Source organism: Rhinolophus sinicus, chromosome 3 (assembly GCF_057876585.1).
Source record: "Rhinolophus sinicus isolate RSI-liver-muscle chromosome 3, RSI-T2T, whole genome shotgun sequence".
NCBI classification, from domain to species: Eukaryota; Metazoa; Chordata; class Mammalia; order Chiroptera; family Rhinolophidae; genus Rhinolophus; species Rhinolophus sinicus.
In genome coordinates this window covers 68321649-68338205 of record NC_142503.1, presented here as the reverse complement: position 1 = coordinate 68338205, position 16557 = coordinate 68321649, and the positions used below count along the sequence as shown (strand labels likewise).

General features: G+C 34.6%; 1 protein-coding gene across 1 annotated transcript in view; it reads left to right on the top strand.

Annotated features, from left to right (window-relative positions):
• Nucleotides 1-16557, top strand: part of SLCO6A1 (solute carrier organic anion transporter family member 6A1) — an 85887-nt gene that overhangs the window by 22895 nt on the left and 46435 nt on the right. The window contains exons 4-5 of the mRNA XM_088796902.1: nucleotides 9958-10218; nucleotides 15754-15936. Coding sequence (XP_088653028.1) covers nucleotides 9958-10218; nucleotides 15754-15936 — 444 coding nt within the window. The remainder of the gene's footprint in view (nucleotides 1-9957; nucleotides 10219-15753; nucleotides 15937-16557) is intronic.

Below are 16557 nucleotides of genomic sequence, written 5' to 3'. Positions count from 1 at the left end.
CTTTGTTAACTGACATCATACAGGTCATTTGGGTATAATATTGTGTCTTAATAATATTCCTAAAAATGGTGTATCTCTTATCTATTTATCAGTTGATATAATTTATTATTTAGTATTACATTTTAAGCAATTTTGAGATAATTCCCAACATATGGAAACTATGCAAAGGCAATGCAAAGAATTCCTGAGTCCCTTTCACCCAGATTCTCTAGATGTATTTTTCAGTTGTTTTTATATTTTGTGTAATAGTTGTTTACATTTGTTCCTTCACCTTTTCTTTCCCGAGACATATAGATTTTTTTTTTCAGACATGGTGCCCCATTATTGCTAAATACTCCAGTGTGCATTTTCCCAAAGTGAGGACACTCCTATATAACCACCATTCAACCCTCCTAATCAGGACTATCTCTGCAACACTACCATTAAATTAGGAATTGGAGGCCCCACTCAGACTTTGCCAACTGTCTCAATAGTGTCTCCTTTTCCTTTTTGATCCAAAATTCTATCCAGGGTCACATGTTGCATTTAGTTGTCATATTTTAGACTTTGTAAATCTGAAACACTTCCTCATTTTCCTTAAAGTCTTAAGACATGTGGGTTTTTCATTCTGTATGTTGAACTTCAATCTGGGAGGGTATGTTTGATGTTTTTTTATGATCAGACTCAGGCCATACCTGCCTGCCCTGCCTATCTGCTTACACCTTATCTCCCTCTCCGCCCCACCCCCAATTTGTGGTTTACCTTTTCATTTTTTCACCTCTGTTTTTTTGATTAAAAAAGTATTCAGTTTTGTTGAAGCTCAATTTAATTTTTTAATGATTCATTCTTTTTTGTTTTTTATCAAAAAAAGTATTGCCTAAGTCAGTGTCACAATGATTTTCTGCTTTGTTGTCTTCTAAAAGTTGTATTGTTTAGCTTTTATGTTTAGGTCTCATCCATTTTAAATGAATTTTTGTGTATGGAAAGGCTCAAGGTTAATTTTTTTCCGTATAAAACCTTTATTCTATCATAATTAATGAAAAGACTATCTTTTATTCCATTGAATTACCTTGGCACTTTTGTTGAAATTTTGATCTCTAAGTCTATTTCTAGCCTCTGTATTCTTTTTCATTGACCTAATATATCTATACTTATGCAAATATTATATTGCATTGGCTACTGTGGCTTTATTATATGTATTGAAATCAGGTGTTCTTATTTATTTATTTTATTAAATTTATTGGTGTGACATTGGTTGGTAAAATTATATAGGTTTCAAGTGTACAATTCTATAATACATCATCTATATATTGTATTGTGTGTCCACTACCCAAAGACAAATCTCCCTCCACCACCATATATTTGAACCCCTTTCCCCTCTTCTACCATCTCCACTTCCCCGTTACCCTCTGGTAACCACTAAACTGCAGTGTGTGTCTATGAGTGTTTGTTTGTTTGTCTTGTCATTGTTCCTTTCAGTTTCATATCTGACATATGAGTGAAATCATATAGTTCTTGACTTTATCTGTCTGACTTATTTTGGTTAGCATGATAATCTCAAGATCCATCCGTGCTGTCACAAATGGCAGTATTTCATCTTTTCTTATGGCTGAGTAATATTCCAATGTGTATATATACCACATCTTCTTTATCCAGTCATCTATCATAGGAAACTTCAGTTGCTTCTGTGTCTTGGCCACCGTGAATAATGCTGTAGTGAACATAAGGGTACATATATCTTTATGGAAAAATGTTTTCAAATGCTTTGGGTAGATATCCAGAAGAGGGACTGCTGGGTCATATGGTAATTCTATTCTTAATTTTTTGAGGCGTTCCTCAAAAAGTTCTGTGTTCCTTAGTGGCTGTACCAATTTACATTTCCACCTGCAGTGTATGAGGGTTACTTTTTCTCCATAACCTCTCCAACACTTGTTATTGTCTTGTTGATAATAGCCATTCTAACCAGTGTGGCTTTGATTTGCATTTCCCTAATAGCTAGTGAAGTTGAGCATCTTTTCATATACCTGTTAGCCATTTGTATGTCTTTTTGGGAGACGTGTCTGTTCATGTCCGCTGCCCATTTTTTAATTGGATTATTTCTTTGTTTGTTGTTGAGTTGTATGAATTCTTTATATATTTTGGATATTAGCCCATTATCAGAGGTGTTATTTGCAAATATCTTGTCCCATTTGGTTGGTTGCTTGTTTGTTTTGTCGATGGTTTCTTTTGCTGTGCTGAAGCTTTTAAATTTGATATAGTCCCATTCATTCATTTTTGCTTTTACTTCCCTTGCTTTTGAGGTCAAATTCATAAAATTCCCTCTAAGACCAAGGTCCATAAGTTTAGTACCTATGTTTTCTTCTGTGCAGTTTATTGTTTCAGGTCTTATGTTTAGATCTTTGCTCCATTTTGAGTTAATTTTTGTGACAGGTGAGAAATAGTCTAGTTTCAGCCTTTTACATGTGGCTTTCCAATTTTCCCAGCACCATTTATTGAAGAGGCTTTCTTTTCTCCATTGTATGTTTTTGGCTCCTTTCTCAAAAATTACATGCCCATATATGTGTGGGTTTATTTCTGCATTCTCAATTTGGTTCCATTGGTCTGTGTGTTTATTTTTCTGCCAATACCATGTTGTTTTGATTATTGTCATTTTATAGTATAATTTGAAGTCAGAGAGTATGATACCTCTGACCTTGTTCTTTTTTCTCAGGATTGCTTTGGCTATTTGGGGTCTTTTGTGATTTCATACAAACCTGATAGTTTTGTTGTTGTTCTATTTCTTTAAAAAACATGCTATTAGGATTTTGATGCAGCTTGCATTAAATCTGTATATTGCTTTGGGTAATATGGCCATTTTAACTATGTTGATTCTTCCAGACCATGAACATGGAATATCTTTCCATTTCTTTGTGTCTTCTTCAGTTTTTAAAATAATATCATGTAGTTTTCAAGATATATCTTGTAGTTTTCAAGCATAGGTTCAGGTCTTCTTCTGACTTTGTTCTTTTTAAAAAAGTTGTTTTGGTTACTCTAGATTCTTTGCCTTTGTACATTAATTTTAGAACTAATTTGTTATTTTGTATAAAAAGTTACTGGAATTTTAATTGGGATTTCTTTGATTGTATAGATTTGGAGAAAATTGACATCTATACAATATTGAATGTTTTGACCATAGTATATCTCTTTGTCTATTTAGTTCTTCTATCCTTCTACTTTGTTAAATTAATTTGTTAGTCATAGGAGCCTCTTGGCTGATTCCTTAGGATTTTTTAGATAAATGAGCATGTCATCTCTGAATCAGGACAGTTTTACTTTTTCCTTCCCAATTTGTATGCTTTTTTTCTTCTTCTTGTTTTGTTATACTGATTAGGACCTCCAATGCAATAGTGAATAGAAATTCCAAAAAGAGAAGTTCATTTGTTTTTCCTGATTTTAGACAGAAATCGTTTAACCTTTCAGAATTAAATGTTAACTATGGATTTTTTTTGTAGATGCCTTTTATCAGTTTGCAGATGTTCCCTTTTATCCTTAGTTGGTTGAGAATTTTTATCACACATTGGTGTTGAATTTTGCCAATTGTCTTTTTCCTGTATCTATTGAGACCATTATATTCCTTTTCTTATTTATTCTATTAACATTATATATTGCATTCTTTTATTTTGGGGCATTTAGCCAACCTTGCATTCCTGGGGTAAACTCTTATTACTGGATTATTATCTTTTTTATATATTGCTGGATTCAATTTTCCAAAATTCTGTTGTGCCCTCTTTAGGAAGGCCTGGATTTTAGCCCTTGAGTACTCAATCTTAGCTCTAGGGAAAGTGGCTGTTCCTTATACTGGCTATTTCTACATTCTTAGCTTTCTCTTTATTTCTTACTAGCTAATCATCTGTTACTTTAGTCCCCTGTTATAGCTAATAATTCTTTATATCAAATGATCCTTGTTCAAATTACTGTGTAGTTTCCTTCTGCTGATTGGATCTAGACTATTATTGGTATCAGGAGTAGTCTCAGAACATATCCCCATTAAGATGGGATTTAGGATTGGTTTTATTATGCCTTTAATCATGAGTGAAGTGCTGAGCTCTTTGCCAGTGGGAAATGGATAGCAGTTCTTGGCAGGCAGGTTGCATCAGAATTCACCACGCTATCACCTGTGCTCAACTGGGATGAAGTACCAACTGAAGCATGTACCTGAAAGCCCGAGTGCCTGCTGCACTTTACTTATGGTAGCAACGATTTCTATGAGGACTCTGGTGTTGAGTGGAATATTTTCAGTGCCCTTAGACTCTTATGAAGAGAAATGACAAACTTAGGCCTCAACTCTCGGCTCAAGTCATGGTCTGAAAATTCAAGAACTCCCATCAAAGCCCTAATGTAAGCTCTCTCTTTCTTTGTTTTCCACTGTAGAGCTGATATTTCTGGAAGTCATACAAAATTTAAACGCATGGGTTGATGAGTTATAATGATGGTTGAATTCATAATCTCATCATGTTTGCCATGTAACTTCCCCTCTCTTATGTATCCAAGAAGAGTGGTTAATTTTTCGGTCTGTTCAGTTTGTTATTTGGTAGGACAGAGTGGTAACTTCCAAGCTCCTTACAAGTGAAGCTGGAACTGTATATAACCTTTGGTGTGGACATATATCTTTGTTTCTTTGGATTTTATACGTAGGAGTAGAATTGCTGGGTCATATGAAACTATTATTAACTTTAAAATTATGCTGTAGGTTTTTCCATATATGTACTTTATCAATTTAAGGAAGTTGCCTTCTATTCCTAGTTCATTGAGTATTTTTATTCTGAAATTGTGTTGGCTTTTGTCAAATGCTTTTTCTACATTCTGATATTCATGTGGTTTTTGTCCTTTATTATAGTAATATAGTGAATTAAATTGATTTATTTTCATATGTTGGAATGAAATTAAGGAGGTCTATGGCCTTGCACATTTATTTTTTGAGAAATATTCAAAATAATCATAAATAAAGACTATTTGAAGAGTTTTGTCAAAGAAAGATTCTCTGAATGGAGAATTTTGGCTAAAATATTTGATTACAAAAACTGAACTGAAACATTATTTAGTAGTGTTTTCTTTAAATTGACTAGACACATATTTATAGAGAGTGTTTTCTTAATTAAAATATTATGATATACAATGAAGAGTCATTAGAAGCCTAAAAACTTCAAATTTATTAACTGTTATGTTGGAGGTCTCTAAGACCTCACTCAGACTGAATGTGTCACTGGAAGGATTCAGGAATCAGAGAAAGATGTTATACTCATGATTACAATTTGTTAGAGTGAACGGATACAGCAAAGGGAAAATCAGCAAAGGGAAAAACCCAATGGGACAAAGTCTAGAAGCAATCAGGTCCAAGCTTTCACGTGTCCTGTCCCAGTGGAGTCACATGGGCGTGTTTGATTCTTCAAGCAACAGTGTGTGATAACACATGCTAAGAGTTGCCAACCAAAGAAGCTCACAGGCTTTTTTTTTGGGGGGTGGGGTGGAGAAGGGGGAGTCCCTTAGACATGTAGCATCTGTGTGATTGACCTCAGCTACTGAGACTCCATTACCCTCCTCTCTACAAGCACAACAAGAAAGGTGTTCACCATAAGTAATGTTGTTACCGAAAACCAATCAAATGGATACAGCGTGGCCGCAGGTCTCAAGCATACAAAGCGTCCACCTCAAATCACCTTGTTAGTTTAAATTATCTGATCCAAGTGGTACTGTGTGGTCCAAGGCTTCAGGCATATAATAGCACTCTTATCAGGCAGAATATTCAAGAGCTCAAAGGAGCCAACCAAAGGCTAGTCTTGAAGACAGGTCTTTTTTGAGCCACCAAGGCCTGCTGAGTTAAGCCTTTGCTGCAAAACTATAAAAAAAACTTTGATGAATTGCAGCAAATTTCATGAGAATTCGAAATAAGATCGCATTAAAAATATATTATTTAGAAAAACATCCATAACATTTTATTAAAGATAACCATGGCTAAGAAATAGGTTAAAGTATATGTGTATCAAAAATAATATTCCTTTTAAAAATGTTATGATACAGAAATATAAAGATGTTTGAAAGTTGTTGACTAAACTTTTAGCTTCACCAATGTAACAAATCTAATTTGTCTGTAAATTACCCAAGTCATATACTTTTTGATACAGTCCTCCATACCAAGTGTTGAACCAGGAAAAAACAAAGAAACCAACCATCAAAGATGGGAACCTGGAATTGTTTATCCTACCTGATTGGGCTTGAAAGGAACAAAAACAATATTTGTACCTGTGGAAAATGGTACACTGGAAGTCCATGGCATGTAGTGACAAAAAAAGTTATTTAAAATGTTACCTGAGATAAAATTCTTACTGAAGGCAAGACTGTGGGAGACCAACAGCTTCTGCAATTAACTCCTGTGGTGGACCTTTAGACTAGAGATTCTGGGGTTGACTTACTGCTTCTGACTGCACTGGAAAGTTTACAGAAAGACAACGAGAAGTTTAGGGCATGATTAGAAAATGTGTGAGCTTCTCTGATGGCTGTATGAGAATCTATCACTTTTAGCCATTCACCATTGTAGAATTACAACACAAGTTGAATTCACAGATTCACTAGATCATAGAAGTGAGACTTGGGGCTTTGATTGGAACCCTGAGAATTGGGATAAAGGCATTCGGGTGGAATTCAGTGAATCTGAGAACTAGCAACCCTGAAATCCCAAATCTCTTTTCCCAGTAGGAACAAGTATTCCTCTAGTGTCTGAACAAAAAGCAATTCTCTGCTTGAAAACACTACATTTACCTCTCCTGAGTTAAAGGAATGTAAATTACCCTCAGACCCACCCCACCACTCCTATTGCTGCCAGACTCAAAACTAGAATCAGATACCAGCCTTCTCAGAATGACTAATATAAAGTCTGTCCTGATAATGTTGTACACCAAAAATTTGCCTGCCACCTTCAGTGATGTCTTTAGGGACCAGTTGGTTTGGAGTGTGTAGGGCTGCCTCTTCCAAAATGGAGGAAAAGTTTCTTCATTTGTACCATTCACTACTAAGAAAGAAACATAATCTTTGGTGCCACCTGTGGTTTTTTGAAAGTGGAAATATGTTGTGGTAGCATTATAGTCCAACTCTGGAAGCCCTGAAAATAGAGGAAAAGGGAAATCCTCCCAGTGGGAAGAACATTGAGCAGTGCATCTAATTATCCGCATTCCCTAGATACCATGCTGCCATTGCCTAATGAATTGACCATTTGGTGACTAGGAGGGCTGGGTAAGTGGTATGTCTGTCTGAATGGGCAGAGTTATCTTATGGAAATGTTCACCAAAAAAATCCATTGCAGCGGAAACTCTTAATAATGTGGTAGATAGGTAACCTGAGAATATTAGCCAGCTTCTTTCCCCAGCCATTGTATGCCTTGTTCAATGGGTTCATGTTTATAGTGACAATTGCATCAAGGGTGGAGGTTATACAAGAGGTGAATGCATAGATTTATCTTCACCAGAGCTGATCTGGCTATTGCACTGCTGAGTGCCTGACCTGCCACCAGGGAAAGTCAACACAATCCAGGAAATAGTTCCATTCCCAGAAATCAATCATCTACCTGGAGACCAAGTTGATTATTATACTGTCTGCTTCTATTATGGAGTGGGCAATAATTTCTTCTCACTGAACTGGATATTTGCTTTGGATATGGGTTCTTTTATAGTTATGGTTCTGTCAGAGCAATTATACTTGGACTTAATGAATACCTTGTACACCATCATGATCATCTTATTTATGATCACATTGCTTTTAATGAAGGAATTCATTTTATAGCAAAAGAAGTACATCAGGAAGTTCATGTTCCTAGAATTCACTGATTTATATCTCAATAACAGAAACTCTTGGCCTTCTAGGTAATTATAGTATCCTATTGAAGACTCAGGTAAGGCTCCAGCCAGAAGACAACAATAAAAAAGTTTGCGGTGCTGTCCTGTAGGGTGAAATACACGCTCTGAAATAGCAACTTATATACAGAGGGCGCCCAAAAAAATGTATGGACATTTTAAGAAAGGCAAACTGTGTTAAAATTATGCTGATAGTATCCATTTTGGCACTTCTTGTAATTGCAGAAGTCAAACATGTCTTGTATTCATCTTTTGTTATTGGTATATGTTGAATATTAAAATTTTAATGCAATTTTTTTCTTAAAATTTGTATCCATTTTTTTGAGGGGGGACCCTCTATATATTATGTGAAGTCAAGAGGAAGAAGGAGTGAGTAGTGGAAGAAGGAAGTTATAAATATCAACTGTGTCTCGTAACCATTTAAAAAAATAACATCTGTGGCAACTATGCATTTTTCTTTCTTGTTTGTTTTATGTGTATTCCAATTGTTTCGTTTGTTCTCATTCTCTTTCCCTTACTATTTTATAAAAGAGTATTGTGGGCGATACTTTACAACTTCATCTCTAGGTGACAGAATATTCCTGAGTTAGAAGGGGACCTAATACCCCAACCTTAGAAATGGACACAGTTACTGAGAGGACATTTCTTACCATCCTTCTTGGCCACATCTAAAATGAGAGTTGAAAAAACTTCTCTTGGATGCAGAAAGTTTTCATATTTTGTTTCCTGCTGCTCTTGGTCTATTAAACTGTTGTGGTTCTAAGTAGGGTTTATGGTGTCTTTTGCAGTACGACTCCCTCACAAATCTAGTTAGGCCTATGATATGTTTGCTTAATTATTTATACCTTTTATACCTTTTTATACCATGTATACATTTGAAATTTAGTTTTTATGTTAAAGAAAATCCATTCCGGTTTGTGATTGAACTAGAGGAAGGATTAACATTAGGTTAAGATGGGTATGATGACTGATTGGACTGTGTGCCTCCTATGTGTCACCTTTTTTTTTTTTTTTGGAAAGTGAGAAGGTCTTTGTTTGCAAGAATAATTGAAACATGTTAGGCAGGAGCATGATGATGTTCCTATTAATTTGGTTTGGCAGTTTAAATATGGGAAGAAGGGTGAAAATGTACCCTGAGCAGTCTGGAAGCTGCACTTTGCAAGTTATTTGTTGGCCATAAACTGCATTGTTCCCCTTCTGGACTCATTCCTGTTTGCGAGCTCCGTCAACAGCCACAGTGGGTGATGAAGCAGCACAGGACTGGTGGTCTCTGGCTCTGGTAACTGCAAGGGCAGCAGAAGCAGCAGGTGATTGTGAACTAGCTCTCACAGCATGAGCAGGAGTGTGGGTCCTGGCTTCCTGCCAGGGGTAGTGAGTGCAGGTCCAACAGCTTTGGTAAGGTGGGTTCTAATTAGTAACTATTTTCCCTTTCCAATCCAACAAATGTATTACTTTGTAACCATCTGCTATATCTTTCGTTTGTTTGTTTCAAACATTTAATATGCTTATTTTTCCCCCCAGTTAGATGCCCATGGAAATGTGCATGTGTGATACCAATATAGACAAAGAATTGTCTATATTATTCAAGGATGTATACATTGTCAAAAAAATATTAAGGCTCGGAAATGGTAAACTTCAAGTGTAGGATATGGGTTATGAGGGATAGAAAAGAATGTTTGGGGGTAGTACATGTTGGGCTTCAACTGTTTTGAAAATGTCTTATTTTCTGTTCTGGATGGTAGATAAACAAGTATTTATTAGATTGCTATTTATTTTTTATAATTGAAATATAATACATTGAAGATTAGTACTGAGATGATTAAAAAGATCAGATTCTTTAGTAAATTACTTGTGAATATAGCCGTTTAAAAAATAACTACAGTAATTCAATTAGCAAATATTTTAGAGAGGTTAAGGCCTGTTAAAGTTTTAGGAAAGAAATCATTATGTGCTTATAAATCTTAAACATTCAGAATAATGTAAAATAAACTTAATCCACTGTGAATTAAGTGTTCTTTTGTAATGATTATAATGGTGATCTATTTTGTCTTTTAAAATGTATATCATTGCTTTCTTTTTTCTTTTTACATTTTAGGTATTGTGTTTGGTCTTGTAGATCTCAACATTGACACGTTTTGGAGGAACAGTCGTCTGAAAACCATTGAGAGTGTGGTGTTGTCATTGAGTTATGATATTTCGTCTTGCCTGGTAGTAGGGTTTATATCATTCTATGGAGGGAGAGGAAACATTCCAAAATGGATTACAGCTTCCTCCTTTTTAATAGGATTTGGATCTCTTTTATTTGCTTTTCCATTCTTTCGTGGTAAAAATTACCAATTTACTGTAGAAATCGAAGGTAAGATTTTAAAAATACTGTCATACGTCAAATCATTATTCATTTAAACCATTGGCTCTAGGAACTTAAAATAGACTGTGATACTTGTCTGTCTGTACATTGATCCATCTGTGTCTATTTCTATGATCAAGTTTGTTAAGATAATTAAATGTTGCTCCCTAGTCACTTACATGTCATTTTCTTATCTTCTCATGATCATATACCCTTTCACGTAAGAGATGGGGATAACTGAAACACGTTAGGCAGAAGCATGATGATGTGCCTGTTAATTTGGTATGGAAGTTTAAATATGGGAAGAAGTGTGAAAATGTATCCTGAGCAGTCTTAAAGGTGCACTTTGCAAGTTATTTGTCTGGTGGTCATAAATTCCATTGTTCCCCTTCTAGACTCATTTCTGTTTGCAAGGGGACTGGCAGCCTGTAAACTACATTTCCCAGATTTCCTTGCCAGCTGGCTTCCATGTACGTGTTGCCAGTGAGAAGCTGTAGCAGTAGATTTGAAGAAGGGGCAAAGGAAATCTTGAAAATAGAAAGAAGAAAGAAAATTTTGGGATAATTATTTTGTGAAATTGTTTGTCTTTTATCAATTTTTATGTGTTAGTCTCTTGAGAACTTTAGTAATTCCTTATGTCTTCCACAATATGCTTTAATTCATCCCTTTATTATGACTTCAGTATACAATACATGACATACAAGCACAAATACAAGCATAAAAAACTTATATACACAAAAAGAAAGGTCAGACATTTTCTAGCTACTCCTGCCATTTAAAAATGGGAGTTGCTCTTTGACATAGGACTTTTAATCTAAAACGGTGAGTGGCTTCTTTACTTTGTTCATTTTTTAAATTTATTCCACAATCTTTTTGCTGCTCCCAGTAGATTAAGTCTATTTGAAGTTTCATAGCACTATTTTTGACACTATTGTATTAGTTTTTTGTTGTGTACTTATATAGGCTTATAAAAGTGTTGGAAGGCACTTACCCATTTTGTCAACTTTAAACTGGACTTTAGCAAGACATATTTGAAAAAGGCATGAGGGTGTGTTTGTGTGTGTGTGTCTGTGTGTGTGTGTATGTGTGTTTGTCTGTGTATAAACTTACAATGTTTGAAAAGTATGTTTATGATGTGTTTTTACAATGTAAATAAAAAAGGTCCATATTAAATACAATAATTTACACAATATATTAATATAATTAATATATTTATATACTGTATAATTTATATATTAAATAAGCATTGATACACGTCATATAAATATATGAAATATAATATGCACACATATTTGTAATATATTTATAATATTTGTAGAATATAAATATGTCAAATAAATAGAGGGTTCCAAAAAAATGTATACACATTTTAAGAAAGGAAAAAAACTGTATTAAAATTGTAATACTCAATATATGCTGATAACAAAAGATGAATACAAGTCATGTGTATACATTTTTTGGCACCCCAATGTGTTTATTAATTTGTAGAATATATTTGTAATATGCTCATTCTTTTTGTAGAATGGAAAAGTGATTGAACTAGAAAATGAATTATGGAAAGAAGGGAATGGAAAACGCATCATTCCTATTCTTCCCTTAATCCTGTTCTGGTCAGAAAGGGTGAAAACTTAGGAAACACTGATTGAAATATATTAAAAATGCTGCTTGATCAGCACTTAATAGGAGTCGTAGGAGTAGAAATAGTACAGTCTTTCTTCCTTTGTGTCTTCTTTATGTCATCTTGATTCTACATATTTTCCTTTTTGCTTGTGGTTAGGAACAAGCAATTTATCTAAGAACAGCTATTTAGTGTATTTACTAGGTGGCCCTCTGCTTGGTATTAGAGACGCAGAAATAAACAGTCTTTGCTATAAAGTGCTCACTTCATACATCTATCTATTTCACTTACTTTGCTTAAAAGTTTATTTCTTACATAATCTCTCTCTCTCTCTCTCTCTCTCTCTCTCTCTCTCTCTCTCGCGCGCGCGCGCGCGCTGACTATATATTTCTAATTTATATAAATACATTTCTATGTTCTCTTCTTTCATCTCCCCCCTCCTTGTTTTTGATCCTTCTCTTCTTCTTTTCTGAATGTCTCTCCTATTCTGTTCTCTTTGTGTACTCCTCAGTTAGCTGCTATGCTCATCTTCCCTTATGAGTGGTCTGAAGCTCTTTGGAACAGCCCGTTTACCACCACCTCCTACTCCCTTTCTTTGCTTACCGTGCCCCAGCACAGTTTTCCATATTCATGTGAAGTTGATCTGTAGCCCCTATGCCTCAACCAACATGTAGATACTGCGTTCTACCAAATCCTGGAACAGTTAAAAATGATTTTTCTCACTAGTTCATGAAAACACTTGTATTACACTCAGATCTTTAGTTTCTAGATCTCTGCATTTAATTGACCACCCAACATACCCATGGTTTCAGTGCATTGTCACTTTACTGAGAACTTCCTGAATATCTATTATCTTACTCTCTGATTATACCCACTAATTCTTCCAACTCACTCATATAATAAAAATTATGATTAAAATTCTTTTCTTTCGTTGGAAACTTCAGGCTATTGACATCTACTTTCTCCCTTTATCAGATTCTCCTTGTTGTTACTTTCTTTCATTTGTAGTTTATTTTATGTTCCTTACTATGAAATATTAGAGTGTTTCAAACATACTCTAATTATAATCTTAAGATCCCTGGCCCATTGTTATTTCTTGATCCTGGCCTGGAAAATGTTTGATTCTACCATATGTCTTTTCTGGACTAGTGATGTGTGTTTTAGAGAAAAATCACACAAAAGGCCAGCTCATTCCCATGACGAATTTGTTCCTGTCAGCCTCAATTATGCTCTTAAATGGATTGATTCCCCTGACATTTGTCTTTCTTTCTTTTTCCCCCCGTTTTTTAGTCAACTCTCTTCCATAATTCACAATAAGGATTTTAGACTTTCATCATGTTTTAGTTAGTTTGTGTTGCTATAACAAAACTATAAACTAGATGACTTAAACAATTTTAGAAATTTATTTCTCATAGCTCTGGAGACTAGGAGTCTAGGATCCAGGTGGTAGCCTATTTAGTTTCTGGTAAGGGCCCTCTTCTTGGTTATGTCCCTATATACGTAGCAGCTGAGAGTCAGGAAAAGAGAGGGAGAGCAAGCTCTCTTGTGTCTCTTCTTATAAGGGCACTAATCCCATCGTGAGGGCTCTACTTTCATGGCTCAATTACCTCCCAAAGATCCTACTTCCAAATACCATCACGTTGAGGATTAGGGTTTCAGCATGTGAATTTATGAGGGGACACAAACATTCAGTCTATAGTACCTTACTGAACTCTTATCTTCTGTGCTGGAGAGAAAATACATGCCATAAGAGAAAATTGCCTTAATTTCTTACCATAGACGCTATAATTCCACCTATATTTTCATGTTCACATTCTTTACTTCTTCCTTTCTGTTAAAATGGAAGAGCTGTCCTCCTGCTAAACACCTGTTCTCTCTTGCCTACTTTATTCCATTGGTGATCTTCTCCCTTCTCCTTCTGTAAATTCTCCCTCTCTTTTGGTCCTACTTATTGACACTTAAATGTTCTTCCCATTCTTACAAAACAAAAACAACAATAGATGTAACTTGTAGTCCTTTTTTTATCACTTTGCACAAGCTCCTCATTTTCATTGACAATTTTTTTTTTAAAGAAATGTCGATGCTTCCTGGCTTTGCCTCATATTATTTCCTCAACCCACTTTAAGATGGCCTCCACCCTAATCACTGCAATGGAATTATTTTCACCAAGCCATCAACATAATTCATGTTATTTAATATATTAAAACTTTTTACTTACCATATTTTTTAACTATCTCCAGAGTTTAATACTGACTGATCAATCCTTCTTGAAAGTATAGTCCAAACAAAGGATTTTTTAACATGAGGAGGGTTGCTAAAATATTAGTTTTATTCTATTTGTAGAAAACATTTGTTTTCAGATATTGGACGGCAGGAATCTCAGGACCATAACCCCTAGCAGAAGGGAAAGTAACAAGTTGAATTTCCTAGGAGAAGGCAAGAGGAGTAGACTAGGGACATTTTTGATCATCAGGAGGGTGTAGGAACCTCCTTGAGTTTAATAATAATGAATTTAAAGTGAGATTTGCATGGTTGTTTGTTTTCGTGCTACCACATTCGCCTTTAAAAGTGTAGGTACAGAGTAAGGAGAAGAGTTTAATTTGACTAGGGTTGCAGTTTTACAGAGAGATTGCATGATATATAAAAAAGAGCAAAGGATTTAAAAGTGTTAGATGACAATAAGAGAAGTAGGATATAAAGGGATCCTTGGGATAGTGAAAAGGAGTGGAATCAATGGATTATAGGTCCTGGTGGGTTTTAGGGATTGTTGGAATTGGGTTACTAGGAGGGAGCTGGAAAGATAAAAATGTTTGTAGGATGCTTGCAGTTGTAGTTAAGGTTTGTAGTTACTGTTTTTGAAAGTTTAAATTGAGTAGCTAAAGTAAGTGGAGTAGCAGTATATGGGAGTAGAGCAGTTCAAGGAACTAAGAGGCCAAGGTGTTGGAAATACCACATTGATATTGATATCACCACAAGTTAATATGTCTGTATAAAATTGAACCATCAGTATTTTGAATCACAATCCTAGAGACCTCCTGCCATTTGACATGGAATCAAATAACATTTCATATGAACATTGAACCAGCTGAAATTTTCCATTAGTGTACTATTTTGCAATTTACACATTAGCCAATAATATTTTAAGAGCATTTGTTAAAATTCCAGTTAAATGTACACAATCAGAATGATCTAATAGCATTGCATGGACTTACCAATCTAATAACAAGTGTAATTCCAACATTTATTTACTACTGTTTTACAACCATGTGAATAAAAAGAAAAGCATAAGAAATAGACTCTCACCTAAAGGTATTTAAGATCTAGTGGATTACTATATAATAACTAAAAGAAAGAAAGTTTTATTGTATAATGCTTTGTCCTTATGTACCTATGTTCTAGAAAGTAGTGGGTTTAAAATGGGAAATTATTTAATGAAAGCCACACAAAGTTAACGTGAAGATTGCTGAAGAAGTGCATGTAGAACTAAACTCACAAGGTAATCTTTGATGATTCAGATAATGTAAAACATTAGAAATACTTTTATCCTGGGCCAAAAATCGGGGTTACCAGATGCCAAGTTTTAGAGACATATGTGTACATTTGTGTTATGTATGTGTGTATATGTATATTTACCTATGCATGCATAAGTGCGTTTATACATAGTCAGACATACACATTTATATTTGGTTTATAATATTTGAATCTTTTTCAGTATTCTCCCAAACTTTCTTTTATCACTGCATTTTTCTGAAAACATGATCATTGATTGTAGAATGACTACATTCAATGTAAATGATGTCTTAACTAAAAGAAAAAAGCATAATGGTGGAAATAGCTGGTAAAAGCTTCATAAAAGATACTACATATTTGTTGTATGTTTAACTTTTGACGCATTTAACAAAAAATTATAATTATCTTTTCAAAAGATATTTGCAAAGACATGAAGACTGTCCAAACTTGCAAGAGATCCATTTTATCCCAGTCAAACTATGTGCCTTTCTTCGTCTTTGGGCAGACTCTGCAGGGAATAGCAGGAGTGTGTCTTTATATCCTTGGAATATGTTTTCTTGATGACAGTGTTGCCGCACACTCAACTGGTACTTATCTAGGCAAGTTTTTCTTCTCCTTCTAATATGATCGAACCATTCTGAATTTTTATTGAGCTTTTGCATTTTGGTGTCCATATGTAAACTGATATATAAGGGCTAATTATTCCTCCATATAATGAATGACATTGTAATGAATGATAACTGGTATGCTTAACTTCAAAGTCACATTGAGTCACTTAATTCTGAGGAGGTGCTTGAGATTTGGAATTGTAGACAAGTTATCTGGAGGTCACTCTAAAACATATAGAACATTAGGAAAAATACATTCTTAAGTAATAAAAACTATATTCTTTCTCTATATATTCCATATGTATTTAAATATTTGTCGTGTAAAATTATACAGGCTGCAGTTCATTTCTCTAGGGGGAAAAAAATCTCAAAATTACCAGATTGAATTGTTCAAGTAGTTGTATGGTTAAACTTTGGGGATATATGTGTGAAGTTGCTGCCATCATTTCTATAAGGAAATAGAAACCTTTATGCCACCACGGTACTCGATTTAGTGTGGTCCTGAAATAATCATCATAGTTGTACTAAATTCTTTATATATATATATATATATATATATATATATATATATATATATATATATATATAAACTCAATCTTTTTGGGGTGCCCT